Genomic DNA, 20,004 nt, shown 5'->3' with positions numbered 1-20,004 from the left:
GCACACTTGGAACATGCAGAGAGGGGTGTGCATTGCACAGCAGAGTTGTTCCTGACCCACTCAAGCATTTATTTTTAAGTGGAGCGTGCATGTCTTTCCCTCAAACAGGGATGGGCATTCTTTTTCCTTTTTTCAGTATTTCATAGTGACACCTGTAGCGCACAGCAGACACTGATATGCAAGGGGTCTTGACAGTGCATCTTTTGTGACGCAGACCAGCACCTGTGAAATGCACAAGTCACCTTTGAGAATAAGGTGGACTGTGAATTTCTCAAACTACTGAATAACCTCTGCACTTTTTCCATGCAGTAGTGTGACAAATCAACTTCCAGGGCACCTGTGGTCCAGGGATGAATATCAGTTTCTAAACCATCAATCAACCCCACACCTCTAGTACACCAGAAAGGATCCGAACAGATTGGAATACAAGTGAATTATAAACCTCCTTGTCCAATTTTGGTAATGTGGATGGAATGGCAGGCTTATCTCAGCAAGGTTGTGGATCGTTGGTTAGTTGCAACACAGTGAAAATGCAATTATTACCAAATGATAAAAGGGACTGTCCAGTCAAGGTTGTATAAAAATATCTACCTTATTATTACTACAACAGTTCTAGCAACACTACAATAACAACCCCCATTGTAAAAGAACACAGAGAATAGACAGATTCACAAAAGAAAGGGAAGCACTCTGGATACTGACAGGGGGTAGTTGGTAAAGTAATCAGTCTTACTGTTCAAGGTTATTTAGTTTCAGCAACAAAGGGGCAAAAGGTCGTAACAGTCTCTAGGACCAGGGTGGCAGAACCACAATGTGCCTGGTGTTGAAGAAGTTCTTGGTGCTCGACAGCATTGAGGTAGTTTCAGGACATTTTGCAGCCCGTGAGACAGAGTTAGTGGTGGGAGACAGCTGCGGGTACCAGGCGGCAGGCAGTTCGGCAAGCGAGGCTGGATGGAAGTCTGCAGGCTGTCCGGCGTGGTGGCTCAAGGCCAAGAATCATTGTCTCTGTGCTGTTTGGTGGATCTGGAATGCTAGTCGAGGCGCCTCAGATGGCTTTGGTGACTGCAACGTGACAACAGTCAGCAGTGCAGCCGGATGCAGTTCGGGGACTCGACTGTCTCAAAATTGTCCTTAAAAAGGGGGACGCTGGATGATGCTTGTGTGGCACTCCTTTTAGCTTCTTTGCAGGGCTTGTGTCCTTTCAAGGCAGATGGCCCGAAGCTCAAGAGGGTGTTAGCAGGTAACAGCCTTGTCCTTTGTCCAGAGACTCACCAGCACTTCCTACTTATGAAGCTGCTGTCAGAATTTAGCAGGGCACGCTGTGTGTTGGCTGGGTACCGGTTCTGGAGCTGCTGAATGGTGCCCTGAGTCTGGTATCTTCCTCTGTTCCCTGGGGGATGTTAAGGGGAGGGATCTTGCTTCCCTCTTGGAACTCCTGGACTTCCTTCACTGGCAAAAGATGGAATGTAGACGCTACCTTCAGCTCGGGTCCAAATGAGTCCTTCTTACTCCTTGCAAAGTCTTCAGATGATCTGATCAGTGAGGGGTTCAGCCCTCTTTTAAAGCCAAATGGGCCCTAGCGATTGGTGTAGAGTAAGCCCACCTTAATGAACCAATCCTGGGTCCCCACCAACAATCTTCAGTTATGCTTCAGGTCAGAACCAGGGCACTTGGCAACAGACAGGGGAAGGATGACAACATATACTTTTAAGTCCCATCCATCTTCCTGTTTAGTTTACTTCAAAGTGTCTCCCTAATTAACTGAGCACTATGCAGCACTTGATCACAACATGGACCTCCTTTGAAGTAGGGGCTTGCATGCAGAATTTCGTCTCCTACAATTCACATACTTCTCTGCTCTGAAGGGAGTGGTCCCGGACAGGACATTCACTGCCCTTTCATACCAAGGAGGGTTGTTAGTACCAAGTTGACACATTGCATTACAAAGAGGTGTCTGGCGTTTGGTCTCCATTGTTACTCTTTGCACCCAGGCCTTCCCAGAGGCCTGCTAATTAACATTCTTCAGTATTCGCCGCCACCAGAAAGGTTTCACAATGGAGATGCAAATCCATGGGGCCTTGAAATTCTAATCAGGCTGCCCACGGCCAGAGGCTTTTGAAGTACCCACGGCTGTCAGGTGTCAGCTACACATGACAGGGAAGGGATGCACTGGTCAGCTGTGTCCTCCCATAGTACATAACTATTTTTCTGTTGTGCAATGAGCATGGAAATTGTGCGTGGGAATGGCCCCATCACTCATTATTTTTAAAACAACCAAAAAAAACCCTGGCGAGCCCTCTTTTTCCATGTGGATCGGTGAATTCCTCACAAGTAGTTTATGCAAAAACCACATTACCACTTATGCCTTGTGCAGCAACCAATCAGGTTTCTTGCAATTCCTGCTGTACCTAATGGTATTCACAAGTCTTTATTCTTCTCCCCCGGGCACAAGACAACATGTTGTGGTGAGCCGCTGGTTGTTGCAGTGATAAAGGCTTGCCTGGTGGGTAGTACATGTTAAACCTTGCCAGTGTGGGACTGGGGCATACATTTGTCTCGGGCATCATGAAAAAGTGGCACACTGTTGAAAATGGAAATTCATTCCTTTTGTGACAGACTGTTTGAGTAGTACCCAAGGGGGTAGCTTTTTGATAGCATGTGATGCAAATTGTGAATTTTAAAGAATGTGTTCAGCAACACTGGTTAAAACTACTAGCCGCAATGTGAAGTCACACCTCAAACTGCCCCACATTGGCCAAAACAGTGTCCCACTTTGATAAAACAAACTGTCCCGCACTAGCATTTTGAGTTATTGGTTCAGGCATTGGCCTTTTTCCCTATAGGCCAGCCCGAGCCTGAACCTTGCTATGCTTGGAACTTAACTTGGCCACTGGGCAATTAACAGTCAATATTGCCTGTTCGCATGCGTTCATCGCCATATTCTCTCGCATGTATAGCACCCTGATTTGGTTGAGTACCAGTCTGTTCCATTTCAAGGGGCTGTGGTCTGGGCCGGCAAAGCATGGTGTCCCGGTACTTAATGCCGAAGAGAGGGCAGCGCTACTGTGCTGTTTGTCATCCCAATAAGATATTTTGGTTAAGTTGCGGTGCAGAAGTTATGAGCAGAGTATGAAAGCCTTGCCCATGTATTTCTTCATATTTGTATGATTCATCCTCGATAAGCTCATTGGTGTCAGCCCCTCTGTTGGAGGCTCGCTGGCAGTGAATATTTTCTGTATCGCTTCTTCTTCGTCTCCATCCAGAGTGAACCAGTTCTCCACGTGCAACATTGACAGTAATGCCCTCCTCGGCTATTTCTCACTTCTATGTATCCAATGTTTCTCTTCTGGGAGTTGGAACATATGTTTTTTTCACAATTAGATTAAAATGTTTCAAGATCCTGGAGCTCTCTCCAAGATTCTGCTGACCGGTTCATTCCATGGGGGATCTTTTCTCTGCCCAGAACTAGTTTATAGAAATGTGTTTTTGTGTCTCTGTAAAAAGAAGGCAGCCTATTAGTTTTCTATAATGAGGCCCAGGGCGACCGAATTCCCAGGGCCCTCTGAACTCTCTGTTGCCACACACTGAAGCAGCGACTTGAGAAGATAGGGGGAGGGGCCCATAGTGCACCAGCTATTAATATATCTTGTGTTTGTTAGGATCCTAATCTAGCGCTTAAGACCAGGTATGGGCTGTTTCAAAGCACTCTAGAGGGAATGGGGAAGCAGAAGTGTGAACAGAGGATGGCACTAGGAAGAGAGTTAAGAAAGGCAGCCGCAACCTGCATTTGGTCTGTTGGTTTGCAAGTATCAGGTGTTTTAGCATCCATCGTCAAGGTCCCCGGGTTAAGGAGTGGACAGGCATCAGTCGTTGATAAGACCTGAAGACGTTTTGCATCCAGGTGGTTGCACTGGGCGACCTGGAAGGGAGTAGCCCAGGTGAGGGGCTAGGTTTGGTTGCGGTAGCTTAAGCTGATGGATATGATAGGTTATTTATAACACGCTTAATACCCAGAGGCATTCGTGTCTTTCCATCACCAGTCTTCATTTCAGGCGGATAATGAGCCTTCCCCAGTCCAAGATGGGGGAATGGGTTTTGCTGTTTATTAGCTCTGTTCCATGTAATAAACTCCCTGCAAAAAAGTCACCAAAAAATGGCTGTTTTTAGCAGGGACATTATCACATTGAACATGCGGGGGACAGCCCTGCAACCTTTTTTTTCAAGGAGACCTTTGGTCACCCCCGCTACCCCTGCTCCCCATGACCCCATATATATGGTCACCATATATAATGTCGCCACAACCTTTTCCCGGCAACATTATGTATGTTGACCATATATAAGGGGATAATATTACTGGATACCGAGAGCAGCAGGTCCTTAGCCCACAGGGTTCTGCGATCAGGCCTCTCTACGGGTCTCTAGGAAGTTTTAGAGTTTGAAGCAGTTGGGAGACGCGGTGGTATATCATGTGGCGGGAGCAGTTTGCACGTAGGATCTCAACCGAGAGACTTTGGATCAATGCAAAGCAAATAAAATAATCCCTCTGCCTGTACTCTACAGACTGTATAGCGCAAGTGCTGGGATTAGAGGCTATAGAATGAGGCATTTTCTATTATGTGGGCTTCTGGGGGTGCACTCTTCCCTGGAGTTGGAAAGGCTCTCCAGGTTCACTGTGAGTCCTGACCCCTCTATGTAGCAATCACGTGTGACTTGCTAACAGGAGACGTTCATCCAGTGAGGACGGCACCTCGCGGAGTCGCAAGATACGTACGCTCAAATATTCAAAGCTCTCTGCTTTCACCATAGCAACAAGCGAACCGCATTGCGCGTGCTCAAAGGAGAGAAGCTGCATTTCTGCAAGTCCAGAGTCCCCCATTCTATGTGGTTTGTGGCAGTGACACTTGGGTAATGGGTTCTCCCCCCAAATGAAAGACTGTGCTCCGACACTGTGTTGACCACTGTCATGGGAGAGAGCGTGTATAGCTATGATAAGTCCCAAGAGGTGAGCAGTGACATCGCCGCATCAAGGCTAATGCAGCATTATTAGGAATAGTGCTGTCGCCTGCTAAGGTGCTCGCTGTGCGTGTAGTGTCAGATGGAGAGAGATGGAGCAGTCAGACAGTTCTGGGGTTATTGAGGACTCCGGTCATTGAGGATTAATGCTAGACTGCACCCTTTGATTTCTCACTTATGGTTGACCTTGAAGTGACAGTATTTGTGCTGTTGTCCATCGTTCTCCTGACAAAAATGTATATATATGATAATTGAGGTGCCTACAGATTACAGGAAATGTCTGTACTGGTATTGCCACCTCATTTGCTTGAAGCCAATGTATGGCAGGCTGAAGCGTTGAATGAAGAAGAGAACTATACGCTCACACGTGACATGCGCAATCAGATCTGTTCTTCCAGGAGAAGGTTAGCCAGGGACCATTGGTCCATCCGGGATCCAAGATCCCTCCCCTTTGGCTTTCCGTTGTCCAAAACCTAGGCAGGAAACCAGAGTGGGAAGCACCCAGCAGCCAGCTGCCCTTATAGCTTAGAATGATGGTCCAGGGATTGACCAGGAAGTGCACGGTGGACTAAACCAAGTGGAGCCATACCAGTGACTTATCCGATTTATCTCACTGAAAGTCCTAATGACCTACATGAGATATGGATTTGAAATCTTGACCCATATTTAATTTACTCGATAGTTCAAAAGTGGATCACTCCTTTGACCCGGAGCTGCATTTTTTTTCCAAATGTTACTGAACGATTGTTAGGAAGAACTAAAGCAAGAAATTCTGCAGCAGATGCAGGATCTTCTCCAGAGATGACGACTCGGCTCTGCCCAGGATCTTCAGCCGCTGCTAGCGGCTGGTGCGGCTAAGCATTGCTGAGGAGCAACAGCACACGCCAGAGCCGAAGAATGGACAGCTTGAGTGATGGCCATCACCCCGCTGCAGTCAGTGTGCTGAGACACAATTCATGGGCCAAGTGAGTTGGCTCTTCCCGGCTGAGCTGGGGTTCGGGCACCAACAAGGTGATATACAGAGCTCATAGGAAAAAACTGTCTGTTTTCCATCACAGTTTGGAGTTGCAGAGGTTGGATGGATGGAAACGTCCATTAAAAAAACTACTTTACATCAGACACCTTCTGCAGGAGTTCCTACCACAAGGAAATGCATTGGAATACAGATGAGGCAAGTGTGCAAGTTACTACTTGAACTTCTCTCAAAATGCCATTTCTGTACAATGAAAAATCAGAAGAACCTCCAGAGCAAGGAGCGTTCCAAGTGCCAGATGGAATTAACAATAAATGATCTCAGACACAAATAATCTGACATACACTTGGGAGGATAGCTCAGGGGCAACGTGCTTGCCTTGGAAGCAAGATGACACGGAGCACCACAGGTTCAATCCCCGGGTCCATGCTTTGAAACCTCTGGGTATTAAGCGCGTTATAAATAACCTATCATATCAAACTTAAAGAATATAGCAAAGTACTACTTTATTATCAGCTCAAATAAAGTAGGGAAACCTGGTGAGCAAACAGATTGCAGCTCACTCACTCTCATCTACATTTCGATTATATAAAGGCTTTGTACCTTGAGGTATGTCAGCTATGACCTCATCCTACAACGCAAACAGTAAAAACCTATTGAAAGGAGGGATTGGTCAAGGGGACATATATACCTATATTTTATTTAGGTTTTAGTAACATAATTGGCTGCTCCCTATCAAATAGGCACACCTTGAACTACATCTTAGTACGTATAATACAGATTAATACCAGAATAACAGCAACGGATTGGCTTCTGCAACAATGTATAGTGCACTACTACATAGGCCCTCATGATTGGTTGGCATTCTCTCCCAACCATGTACATTCGACTCGTTAGCAGCACCTAAGCAAAACAAAACCCAGGTGTGGGGAACAACGTCAGACCACTGCCCACTTTGATCAATTACTCTACCATCTCTCATCTGTTAGGCCCTAAAGCAAGGCTTCTTCTCTAAAGTTGAATTTGCTGACTGTTCTTTTCCTTGGGACCTTTGAGGGAGTGCAGGTACATCACTATCTTCAGTTGGAGCTTAATGAATAGGTCTTGTTTTCGAGTCTTGCACCACATGTGAGGAGACCACGATTTTGTCAATTCTGTCCTTCTATTTAGTGCTATTTGATTCAATTATACTGGGTGCTATTACTCCTCTTGGCCTCTGGAGACTTGGTTGCTCTGTCTTCCATCTGCATCTTTAATTGTCCAATACTTGGCACTTACAAATGTTTTCTCCTTCACTTAATCTAAGAGAAATATTCATGCGTATGTAGCTTATCATCTTTGACTCCCCTTATGCCTTGCAGGTGCCTCTTGATGTGGCATCTTTGATCCCAAGCCAAACAGACATTCTTTGTTCCTCGCATGAAGCTGTTTTTCAGCGCCTGTCAGCTCTGCAGTTCTGGTCTCTCCCTTCAAGACTTCTTACCTCACTATTATATGAAACCGACGTCCATCTTTCCATCATGGCCGCTTTACTTGCATTATATTTTCTCGTGCAGCAAGCTTCGATATGTCTCATCTACCTTGCATTTCTGTATATAGACATTTGCTGATTCGCCTCTTACTTATCCTTTAGTGTATTTGATTTCTTTGCATTTGCACACATGTTTCCCTTGTCACTTCAATTACATCTTCTTTCTTTGAGTACTTGTATGTCATTTCACTCCGTCCTAGTATCTTCTCTTCGTGATGCCACTTTACTCTGCTCTGATTTCACTTATAGCACTTCTATGTTCAGTGGTGTATGTAGACATCCTTCCACCACATTAGTGTGAGAGTACATTCAATAGGGTTGTCTGAGTGCATAACGTCTTTCATATCTTTGATGCGGAATCGGGACGATACCTGGTGTCACACACAATGCTCTCTTGCTGTTCTTCCAGTATGACGGAGGTGAGGGGCGGGCACTAGAAATGACGTGTACATCGGCCTCTTCACATTTCATTTCCCTTTTCGAATCGAAGTAGAAACTTTCAGGTATTTGTGAAGCAGCCATGGGAGAGCCAGGCCAGAACCTAATACTCAGTCAGCCCAATGTCCACCTTCCATGGGCTCTTTATTGCCACTGTGGCTATATCTAGCTTCAGGGACCCCACTTTGACCACCCCCAAGACCCGGTACTAATGGCTGACACTCATGTTTTTCCAGGGTGTACCTTGTATGTTTTGATATTTTCGATTGCTTTTTCTAAAGCATTTCCCCATACCGAGCCTCCTAAATGTCTCGGTTTTAATTTGTTATGGGGGAAAGTAGGTGTTTTGCAATGATAGCAGGATGTGCATGGATCCTTGTTGTGTTTTTGCCATTTTATATGCTTTGTGTTTTCTACATTATTCTTTTTTTAAATAAGCTTAGATGTTTGGATATGAGTTACCTTTCAGGAGAAGCTCTGTCATTGTTTGCTGTCAAAATGCAGGGGCAATTTCAGAAGCCGTAGTGTTCCATTGGTGCCAGACTGACCCTACCCTACGTCAAAGGTGTCTCGCTGTAGTGTTAACCTATCACCTCAGTCTGTACAAAGCATCCCATTGGCTCAATGCGCGATGACCTGACACCTCATTGTGTGTTTCTCTGATTCTCTTTTCCGCAGATGGACGGTAACTGGGGCAAGTGGAGCCCTTATGGGCAGTGCTCTCGAACCTGCGGTGGTGGCGTCCAACTGGCCAAGCGGGAATGCAACAACCCACCACCCGCTAGTGGAGGCAAATACTGTGAGGGTCTCCGTGTGAAGTACCGCTCTTGTGGACTGGAGCACTGTGCAGACTCGGGTGAGGAGCCCTGTGCGCAACCATGACAGATGCAGGCCCAGAGGGACTTACAGTGAAGGGCATGGGAAGTGGGTGGCATGGCGTGAGACAGAAAGGATGAGACTGAACACTGCATCAAAATGTTTAAGCTTGTTACTACACAGTAAACACAATATATTGCAATGAAAAATAAGACATGATAGTGACGAGAAGACCTTAGTCTGTTGTGTACCGTTGCATACTGAAGATTAACACATGGGGGAGAGCATACGGCTAATCAGGAGACTAGGAATGTGGGCTAAATCTGCTGGGATAAACCTGTGTTCTATCCCTTGCTCAGGCACCACTGCCCTGAGCCGCCATCTTTTCTCAGCTGTTGACCTTGGTCCTGAATTCCTCTGTCCCGGCTACCCACCTGCGGTGTCCATACTTCTCTGCCCCTCCAACCTCTCTGTGACTCCCATGCACCTCTCCATACCCCCTCACCTGACCTCTGATGTTTTCCCTGCTATCATGCCACGTCCCCTCGTAATACAAATAGAAGAGGGACTTCCATCCATATCCTGCTTCTGTCGCCAACCATTTTGTTTTGTAGTTTTTTTTAAGGAAATTGAGCACACGTGGTGCACATTTCCTTTAAAAAGAATTAAATGATTGTTTACCCCCGACAGAGACCCCAGGTGCTAACAGCTTTAATACCCTCCCCGGAGGGCTGTCTTGTCTGGTAATCGCTTTCCACCCCTGGTAAAGCCCTTGCTTTGCTCGTGCCGTTAGGAACGTTGGATGCTGAACTGGGCAGTAACTAAAAGTATAGATTGCATGGTGGAAAGTCGGCAAAGGGGGCAATCCTTCCTCCTGGTCTATAGACATTCTGTGCTCTTAAGTATAAGGAGACTTATTATGATGACAAAGAAAAGTTACAAAATTCCTCAAAAGGGACTGACGTTGAGGATTGGCCAGAAAAACAAATGTGTATATGTCTGAGATTTGACTTAGACAAAGATGTGTCCATTTCGTTGACAGATTTCTTGAATTCTCATGTCATGTTTTCATTCTGATATTTCCACCAGGGAAGAGCTTCCGGGAGGAGCAGTGTGAGTTCTTCAATGGCCATAACTCCAGCACCAACCGGCTGACCCCCTCGGTTGGCTGGGTGCCCAAGTATTCCGGTGTGTCACCAAGGGACAAATGCAAGCTCATCTGCAGAGCCAACGGGACCGGCTATTTCTACGTCCTGGCACCTAAGGTGAGGCAGTAGGGCCTGGCGTGATGCCCCTTTGGTGGTATATATGCATTACTGTGTCTAAGTGTTAACAACGCTGGTGGTGGCCAACCAGAGAGACGAGGCTGTTCTGGAGCATGCTAGAATACAGATGTTTTCTAATTCAATATTTTCATTTTTTAAGGTCAAAATAGGCCAATGGTCCGCCCAGCTCAGCTTGGTGTTTTAGTTTCTATCAACCTGTGCTCAAATTAAAATATTGAAGACCAATTCCACCAGAGAGTTCCAAGACTCGTGACCCATCCAATTCCGGATAGTTCCACAAATCATTAGCATTTATTTGGTAGAAACGTATAATCAATGAAAGGATCAACACGTGTTTCAACCAATGAAGGCCCTCCTCAGGGCTGTCAAGATCATACAAAGTGGAATGCATACAGAGTAAAGTAAAAATTATACAAGTATAAACCAAAAAATAGATCAGAAAATTGGTGTAAATATAACCATAAAATAATTGCATTAAACAGATATTCAGTTTCAAGGTGCGCCTCTCAAAAAATGTAAATAAATAAACAAACTTCTTGTAAACACATAAAGTGTGTTGGGCTCTTGCACCCATGTAAATTGAAGTACATAAAAAAAGATTATTGGCAAGATTATCACAAGAAGTTTTACAGTGTTACTCACAAATTACTAAAATTTATATTTTCGAAAAAAGATCAAAGAATTTTAACAAAGTAGCCTGGTCTCAAGAATTTTAACAAAGTAGCCAAAACGTGTTTCGAGAGGAGCTCTTCAACAAGGCTAACAAAAAAATGGTGTGAACATTAAACAACCATTATAGGCCTGATTAGTGATTTGGATTCATGTAGATGACAGTGAGATGGCTGATCCATTATGTGAATAAATTATACAATTACTCACGACTCCATTGAAATGAAGCACTGGAAATTGACCAGTGCTCGGATTATATGTAGTAAAGGCAGTGGCTTGTGATATAGCCAGCAGACACTGATCCCTGCATGAAAATAAATAAAATAATTGCAGTCATATTTCAATGTAAACATTGCGTGTAAACATTTGTCTTCGTGGGTGCATGGAGCGGAATAACGAAAAACGACAAAGAGCCTTACCTACAATGAGGGCTCTGCTACAACTCTAGAGTTTCACTGCGCATGAGATCAGGTCTGATAGCCAGACTCCATGCTGTATAGCATTAATTATGTATCTTCGGACTGTGCGATAAAGAACGAGGACTGCATTGCTGTGTCGGACCATAATGGGTGAATCTGCATGAAATGAAACTGATAACGGACCCGATCGGGCTGCCCATGAGTGGATATATGCAGACCTGAAACTGTGAAATAAACATTTGCCATGTTAACACAGGTAGTTGATAGTGAATTGAAACATATTGGGAGCACTGGATATAGTTGCATAAAGAGGCTTCAAATAAAAAAACAGCTTGTCTCCTATAAATTACAGCGGTCTTCTCAATACAATTTCTGAAAACTGCGCGAATAGATGGTTGAGTAAACCAAGCTATATTAATGATGGATTGCGTTGAATTGAACCAAATTATGGTTGTTGCCTAGTATTGTTCAAAAGGCCCTTGTATACAATTGCATTTGCATTCTACTAACTATGACAGTGTTCACTGTCCAGGTTCAAATAGTAAACATGCTTTCTGGCTAGAATCACGCAGATCTGTCTAAATAGAAGATAAACAGAGCATTGTTAAAATGTGTGATGCGAGGTTGAGTATATGGTACTGTCCCAAACAACAAAGGCAGTTATCTTAATAGAAGATTAATCAGATTGATTTTTTATTGAAGATTGATTAATTTGTATCGTACAGCTGTCCGAACGGGATCGAATCAAGGCTTCAGAACATTTCTGAAGTGTGTGATGCGTGGGTTCGTTTGTTGTGCCTGACAACTCTTGCAGCAGCCTATATACACTGTCGATTGTTAATCCATATAACATCAGAATCTGTATTGTTATATACATATAAAACAAGCAAAATGGGAATGGTCAAGTGGTAATGAAACATCAGTTTACTTGTAAGATTACACATTAATAAATACACGCAGTTCATTGTCAGCGTTGAGGCCATCTCTACTTGCGTTTAGTTCAAAGATAAATCTAGCCTCTTTTTGCCTAATTGCAGATTTGCTAATATCAGATCTCAGTTCCAGATGAAACTTCCTAATTCGACAAACTGGATGAATTTTCCATCTTGAGCAGATGCTCACAGAGCCAATGATTCAGCAACGGATATTGAATATTACTGGTCTTTATAGCATATACATGTTTTTCTCGAATTCTAAATCTTAATTCACGTTTAGTACAGACACACACAATGCAAAAGACAGCATATGTAGATCTACAGTTCAGTAACCCTTGTATGCATATCATTTTGTTAGTGTAAGTTTCATAGTGTGTGATCTTGTTGTATGCAAAGTTCCAAATGCTGCATGTGCTACATTTAAAGAAACAGGTAGGCCTCAGTAACCAATCACCAGGGGCACTGGAGGATGGAAGAGTAAAAGAACTCGGACTCATCAGATTCCCTTAAAGAAACAGGTAGGCCTCAGTAACCAATCACCAGGGGCACTGGAGGATGGACGAGTAAAAGAACTGGGACTCATCAGATTCCCTTAAAGAAACAGGTAGGCCTCAGTAACCAATCACCAGGGGCACTGGAGGATGGACGAGTAAAAGAACTGGGACTCATCAGATTCCCTTAAAGAAACAGGTAGGCCTCAGTAACCAATCACCAGGGGCACTGGAGGATGGACGAGTAAAAGAACTGGTACTCATCAGATTCCCTTAACGAAACAGGTAGGCCTCAGTAACCAATCACCAGGGGCACTGGAGGATGGACGAGTAAAAGAACTGGGACTCATTAGATTCCCTTAAAGAAACAGGTAAGCCTCAGTAACCAATCACCAGGGGACTGGAAGATGGACGAGTAAAAGAACTGGGACTCATCAGATTCCCTTAAAGAAACAGGTAGGCCTCAGTAACCAATCACCAGGGGCACTGGAGGCTGGACGAGTAAAAGAACTGGGACTCATCAGATTCCCTTAAAGAAACAGGTAGGCCTCAGTAACCAATCACCAGGGGCACTGGAGGATGGACGAGTAAAAGAACTGGGACTCATCAGATTCCCTTAAAGAAACAGGTAGGCCTCAGTAACCAATCACCAGGGGCACTGGAGGATGGACGAGTAAAAGAACTGGGACTCATCAGATTCCCTAAACTCTTTGCCTTAGTGAGGACAGGTGCGAGTCACTCCTCAATGTAGTTCTTAAGATCCTTGTCCAAACGTAGAACATTCCAGTGCTCCCGGTATGTTATAAACCTGCTGATAATGCGCTGGAAATTTGGTAATAAATTGAACCGGTTCATTCCTTTCAGTGGCAGACTTACCTTTGGGTGTTATTAATGTACTTCTATCAGTTGCCTTCGATTTTGAAATGGCTGTTGCAATGTCGTGTGACCTGCAAGCTCTATTTGAAAAGGACTGCTATTCAGCTTCTCCGTGAAATTGTGCAGGTCATGGATGTTGCCAGTCCAGATTACATACATGTCATCAATAAACCTTTTCCAAAGCAAAATATGCTTTTTTGAATCACCTGTGCTAGGTGCTAATGCATAGGTTGGTTCAAATTCTCCCATTCTTAGGTTGGCTAGTGTGGGGCTGGATGTCGCTCCCACTGCTAATCCCTTACTTTCAAGTGTGCATCTCACTAGGAAAGAATTGTTTAGACACCTTGTAATACATTTATTTAGAATGTGGCAATCCGACTTAGACATTATTCCGATGTTCCACCTTCATCCGTAACCAGTGTTTGGACAGTGTGCTGGAGGGGAGTTAGATGTTGTGTTTTTTACATTGAGCAATATGTTGTTATTAGAAAGACGCACTGTGGAGTCCTTTAATTCTCTCAAATATGTTGTGCCAACAAGATTTCATCTATTGCGATATCAAGAAAAGTGTACCTCTGTATAACAGGCCTGTTTTGGATTGCACACACGAGATATCAGTGATGTCACACGTTTGCGTGTGATGTCATGTTTTGGGTATATAAAGGTAGATTTTCAAAATGACATATGCACACACGTGGGACGCTGTTTGCTGCCCAGCTGGGCCATGGGTCTTAATCCACCAGTTCATCTAGGTGAGCTTGTTCGATTTTATTTCTCTGTGGTGGAGTTCTTTATGAATGGAACTGTTTGAGGATCTCCTTGGAAACCTATGTCAAGGTTCGCTGGATTTTGCCATTGGTTTTAAATCTTCTATTTTGAATCCAGGTCTCATTGGTGAGTTTTGCTTAGAATCAATATATGGTAGTGATTGAGTGATTGAGAGTTGTGCTTCACTTGTTAGGATCGATAATGTAATTACCTGCACACCTTGTTCTTGTTTCATTTAAGGTATATACCCAGAGTGTAAGGCTTTATGTTGTACTGTATATAATGACTGTATTGGTAGGTATATACCAAGAGCGTAAGGCTTTATGTTGTACTGGATATAATGAATGTATTGGTAGGTATATACCCAGAGTGTAAGGCTTTATGTTGTACTGTATATAATGACTGTGTTGGTAGGTATATACCCAGAGGGTAAGGCTTTATGTTGTACTGGATATAATGACTGTATTGGTAGGTATATACCCAGAGCGTAAGGCTTTATGTTGTACTGGATATAATGACTGCATTGGTAGGTATATACCCACAGCGTAAGGCTTTATGTTGTACTGTATATAATGACTGTGTTGGTAGGTATATACCCAGAGGGTAAGGCTTTATGTTGTACTGTATATAATGACTGTGTTGGTAGGTATATACCCAGAGGGTAAGGCTTTATGTTGTACTGGATATAATGACTGCATTGGTAGGTATATACCCAGAGCGTAAGGCTTTATGTTGTACTGTATATAATGACTGCATTGGTAGGTATATACCCACAGCGTAAGGCTTTATGTTGTACTGTATATAAAGACTGTATATGTAGGTATCATTTGGAGTAGGTGACTGCCTTGTTACTTGGCACTATCAGGGTTTCATTTATGATGTTTTGGTTTCTGCCTCTTTAGAAGTTGGTTTAGCTCTTTATGTCCTAATTCAGGACCACATTATGCTCAGTCCGCTGGTAAGCAGTTGGTGTACTCTACATGTCCATGCACAATGGTGTCTTGGGTCGGTTTTTAGTTGCATCGACACACCCATCGGAAGAGTGACTATATTCTCTCCAGCACTCTGCTGCCAAGACTGGCTATGGTGTAATTGTTTTATTTGTGGTATGTTCTTTATTATTGGACATTTATTTTAATTGTGTGGGACTAGGTCAGGAACAAGATTAATTCACTTCACGGAGATATGGTTAGAATATGGACAAGTTGTCCACAGAGCATATGTACATACCGGAAGAAATGGGGTAAGTGATGCGGAGTGCTACAAACAACTCGTTCTTTGCTAAAATTGATAATTTGTGTTTCTTTTCTTGGTTTTATTTTATTTTATTTTTTGTCTGCTCCAATTTATTTTCTCCTTTGCAATAATTTTTTACATTCATGTGTTTAATGAATGACTCTAATCTAAAATTATTTTTTTCTTTTTTTATGACACCTGTTTAAATCCCCTTTCATTTGACTATATATTTGAATTGTGGTATTTTATGGTTACATATTCGCCAATTTGATGATCTTTTTTTTTGGTGTATACATTTGTACATTTTACTTTACTCTGTATGCATTACACTTTGTATAATCTTGACAGCCCTGAGGAGGGCCTTCATTGGTTGAAACACGTGTTGATCCTTCCATTGATTATACGTTTTTTACCAAGTAAATGCCAATGATTTGTGAAACAATCCGGAATTGTGCGGGTCATTAGTCTTGGAAATCTCTGGTGGAATTAATCTTCAATATCGGAATCTTAATGTGAGCGCAGGCTGATAGAAACTGAAACACCAAGCTTTCATTTTAAATTTGGTGACCTGGGGCCAAGGTCGCTGACAGTGTTCATCCCCGTAGCTCCCTTTTATCTTAGATAGTTACTAGCCTGTTAGCTCGAACCCTGGAACGGCCCCGTTTCCCCCTGTTTCAGGTCCTCCGAGCTCAACGGGGGCTTCTTCTAAGCTCTTGTCCCCCAATGGCTGCCACTTGGACTACAATAAGCAGTGTAATAGTACAGGGTCTTAACACGCACGGAAAGGCTGTTCTGAGTGTGGGCGGCGCTATGTATATATATGTATATATATATGGCCAGTATTATTATAAAAGCACGTTTTTTTTACTGACAGCATTGGGGGCAACACAGAAGCTAATTTTTGGGTTAGGGTGGTGTTGTAAATTAATACTAGAAGGACGACAGGAGCCAGGCAGGGTTTTCACCAGGGCTTTATTTTCTTGATAAGCTGGAACTGATCTTGCATAAATACTGTCCAGAATTACTAAGGCCAACGTGGCCAACTGGGGCTGGGCTGCAGTAGGAGAAACAGTGCAGCTGTAACATTAACTTTGTCCCATGCTCGGAGGAGCCGGGAGGATGCAGCTGTCTGTGTCCTCAGCTCGTCCCGTAATGCGCGCGTAGCGCGCGGGGGCGGAGCCAAGGGCGCGAGCGAGATCTCGCGAGAGCGGGGCTCTCGCGACATCTCTACACACCTCCCCTTTTCCAATACGGAACGGGTTCACTGTAACACATAGTCATTGTATCTCACCGGTCTTCTGTGCTCCCTTCGGGGCCTCTCACTGGTTGCAGAGCATGGTCTCTGCTGATCCGGTTCTGGACTCACATTGGGTTCTTCTCGTTCTGTTTCGGTCTCATCTCTTTCTCCATCGCTTCCTTCTGGTTCTCGTTCCTCGTTTCTCCGGTCCTCTCTTTCAGTCTCTAAGTGGGGTGTCCCCGGGGTTATCGCTTCTTCTTGCCTTCGCTGGTATAATGCCACCCTTTCAAAGTTCCACGTGCGCCCGTCTTCTGTGCGGACATGATTTGTTCCTCTGTGAGTTACCTTTATGGGCCGACTATAGCGGGATCCCGTGGCTAGGTCCTTTCTTGGCAGTTTGATTTTGACCCAGTCTCCTTCTTCTATGTTGGGCGCTTTCTTCGTCCTTCTTCTTTCATCACTCCACGATTTCATGCGTGTCTTGTTTCTCTCCATGCGCCATACCACTTCTGTCATGTTAACAGCTTCATCTTCCCTTACTTTCGCCAGCCAAGGTGGAATGAGGGTGGATGCCGCACTCCTCCCTCTCAACATTTTGAACGGGGATATTTGAGTAATTCCATTTGGTGTGAGCCTGTGGGCCGCTATGGCTTCTTTGGTGGTTTTGAGGGGGTCCATTCCCGACGCTGTTGCCAGTTGGATGGCCCCTTTTATGAACCTGTTCGCCCTCTCCACGAGTCCATTTGTTTGGGGGTGATACAAAGCCGCCTTCTTTTGTTTGATGTGGTTCTTCCTTAAAAATGCTTCCATGTCTTTTGAAACTAGTTGCACTCCATTGTCTGTGACGACTTCTTTGGGGAGGCCTTCCCTTTGGAATATCTCAGTGAGCACCTGTATGACCGTCTCTGTGGTTATGTTCGGGACGAACTCGGCTTCCACCCACTTGGATAGATAGTCGACCAGCACTATGCCGTATTTGTGTTCCGTTCCCATCGCTTCCAGGGGCCCTATGAAGTCTATGCCCACTTTGGACCATACTGCTTCTGGTATCTCCGTGGGTATGAGGGGTGCTTGTCGAACCTTCAGTCTTTTGTCACTGTTTAGGCATTCATGGCAGCGCTCAATCATGGCGCGTATTTCATGGTCCATAGACGGCCACCAGTAAGCTTCTCTCACCCTGCGGCGGGTCATCGTGTTCCCGAGGTGTCCTGCATGGGCCCTGCAGAGAATGGTGCGCCTCATTCCTGTGGGGGGGATGATTTGATCCATTTTCATGATTATCCCCTCCGTTTCCGACAACTCATCTTGCACCTTCCAATATGGTCTCATGCCTTCCGGCAGCATTTTCTCATTTGGCCACCCTTCTTTGATCCATTTGCGCATCTTGGCCATGGTTGGGTCATTCACGTCTTCTTCTTCCCAGTGTCTCTCACTGAGTTCCAGGTAGTCTGGGGCCCTTATGTCAGAGATGGATGCGACGATGCATTCTCCGTGTAGGAATGTGGTAGCCCTTTCCTTGTTTTCTGGCAATCTCGACATGCAGTCGGCTTGCGAGTTTTTCCATCCAGAGATGTGATGGACTTCAAATGTGTATTCCTGTAGTTTCGCTGCAATGCGAGCTAGTCTGGGAGTGGATGTTTTGGTGCCTCCAGGACTAAGCATGTGGATGAGCGGCTTGTGATCTGTCACCAGCTTGAACTTTGTGCCCCACACATATGTTCTGAAATGTTCGACTGCCCATGCGCATGCTAGCATTTCCTTTTCAATGGTGGAATAGTTCTGTTCCGCCACCGATAGTGCCTTCGACGCAAAGGCCACCACATGTTCGGTGTCCCCTCTCCTCTGCGTTAGCACTGCTCCTAGTCCGTACGCACTGGCGTCAGTGGTAATGACCGTATCCCACTCTGGGTTAAAGGGTTGAAGACATGGAGCTTTCATGATGTGTTGCTTTATGGTGTCCATCGCCCTCTTCTGGGGTTCACTCCACAAAAATTCTGTCCCTTTTTTGAGTAGATCACGTAGGCGTGAAGTGATTTCTGAAAACTTTGGTATGAATTTCGCATAGTACTCAGCCAATCCCAGAAAAGACCTGACCTCTTCTTTGGTGGTGGGTTCAGGAGCTTTGGTGATGGCTTGCATTAGATTTTGTTTAGGGCTGATGCCCTTTTCCGAAATCTTGTACCCCAGATATTCAACTTCTTTTACTCCAAATGAACATTTCTCGTGACGTAAACGCACCCCTGCTTCTTGTAGTTTGTTGAGAACCACTTTGAGGGTGGTGTCGTGCGTCTGCTTGTCCCTTGCATAAACCAATATGTCATCCTGGAAATATACTACATTTTTGACTTTCCTTAGTAGGACGTCCATCATGCGCTGAAAGGCCGATGCAGCAGATGACAAACCGAAAGGCATTTTGGTGAATTGAAACGTGCCGAAAGGCGTGATGAATGCCGTAAGGGGTTTCGATTCTTCGTGGAGCTGTATCTGATGATATGCATTTCTCATGTCAAGTTTTGAGAATATTTTTGCCTCCTTCATTAATAATATGAGTTCGTTTATGCTTGGGAGCGGGTAATTGTCCGTGATGACTTCTAAGTTTAGGCTGCGTAGGTCTATGCACACCCTTAATTCCTGTGATTGGGGTTTCTTTATCAGGACGACTGGGCTCAACCATTCGGACGCTTCTATTTCCTCAATCACTCCTTCCTTCTTCATTTTGTCTAGCTTTGCCTAAGGGTGTCCCTTGCTGTGGCCGGTACTGGTCTCACCCGGTGCTTGACAGGGACGGCATTTCTTTTGAGCACAATTTTGTGAGCAAAACTTTTAATGTGCCCCGGCTCCTCAGAGAAAAGTGTTGGGTAATCGCTCTTGACGACGGATTCGCTCCTCGTATGGACTGATAGAACTTGATCTTCTGTGCTGGGATCCAGTCTGATTTTTAGTTTGTCTTGATCATCCCAGCCCAAAACAGCAGGCCCTTCATGGCTGAAGTAGACTCTGGTGATGGTTTCTCTTCCTTTGAATTCGACTTTGCCGTTGATATACCCTAGCAGTTCGACTGATGCCCCCCCCAAATACTGTGGGCTTGTGTCGTGTGGTGAGTACTTCCACTTTCTCTTTACCCAGCATGTCTTTGTATGTCTGAAGGGGTAAGATGGTGAGGTCCGACCCGGAATCAGCCATGACCCTTGTCTCTTTTCCATCGATTTTGATCACGCAGTGGGGCTTCTCTCTCCTGGCTCGTGTGCTGTTCACCATTATGACTGTGGGTCTACCCTCCTCATCTGAAGAGGATTCCCTTTCCCTTATGTGTTCC

The 20,004-nt window shown here is 44.7% G+C and overlaps 1 protein-coding gene across 1 annotated transcript in view; it reads left to right on the top strand.

The window, feature by feature from the left end:
- The window catches only part of ADAMTS15 (ADAM metallopeptidase with thrombospondin type 1 motif 15), a 241,208-nt gene that overhangs the window by 165,675 nt on the left and 55,529 nt on the right, over positions 1–20,004 (top strand). Inside the window, exons 5-6 of the mRNA XM_069614130.1 lie at positions 8,634–8,811; positions 9,861–10,036. Of these exons, the coding sequence (XP_069470231.1) occupies positions 8,634–8,811; positions 9,861–10,036 (354 nt within the window). The remainder of the gene's footprint in view (positions 1–8,633; positions 8,812–9,860; positions 10,037–20,004) is intronic.

This window comes from Ambystoma mexicanum, chromosome 9 (genome assembly GCF_040938575.1).
Source record: "Ambystoma mexicanum isolate Mex_15411 chromosome 9, UKY_AmexF1_1, whole genome shotgun sequence".
Taxonomy (NCBI): Eukaryota; Metazoa; Chordata; class Amphibia; order Caudata; family Ambystomatidae; genus Ambystoma; species Ambystoma mexicanum.
This window is presented reverse-complemented; position numbering and strand designations above follow the sequence as displayed.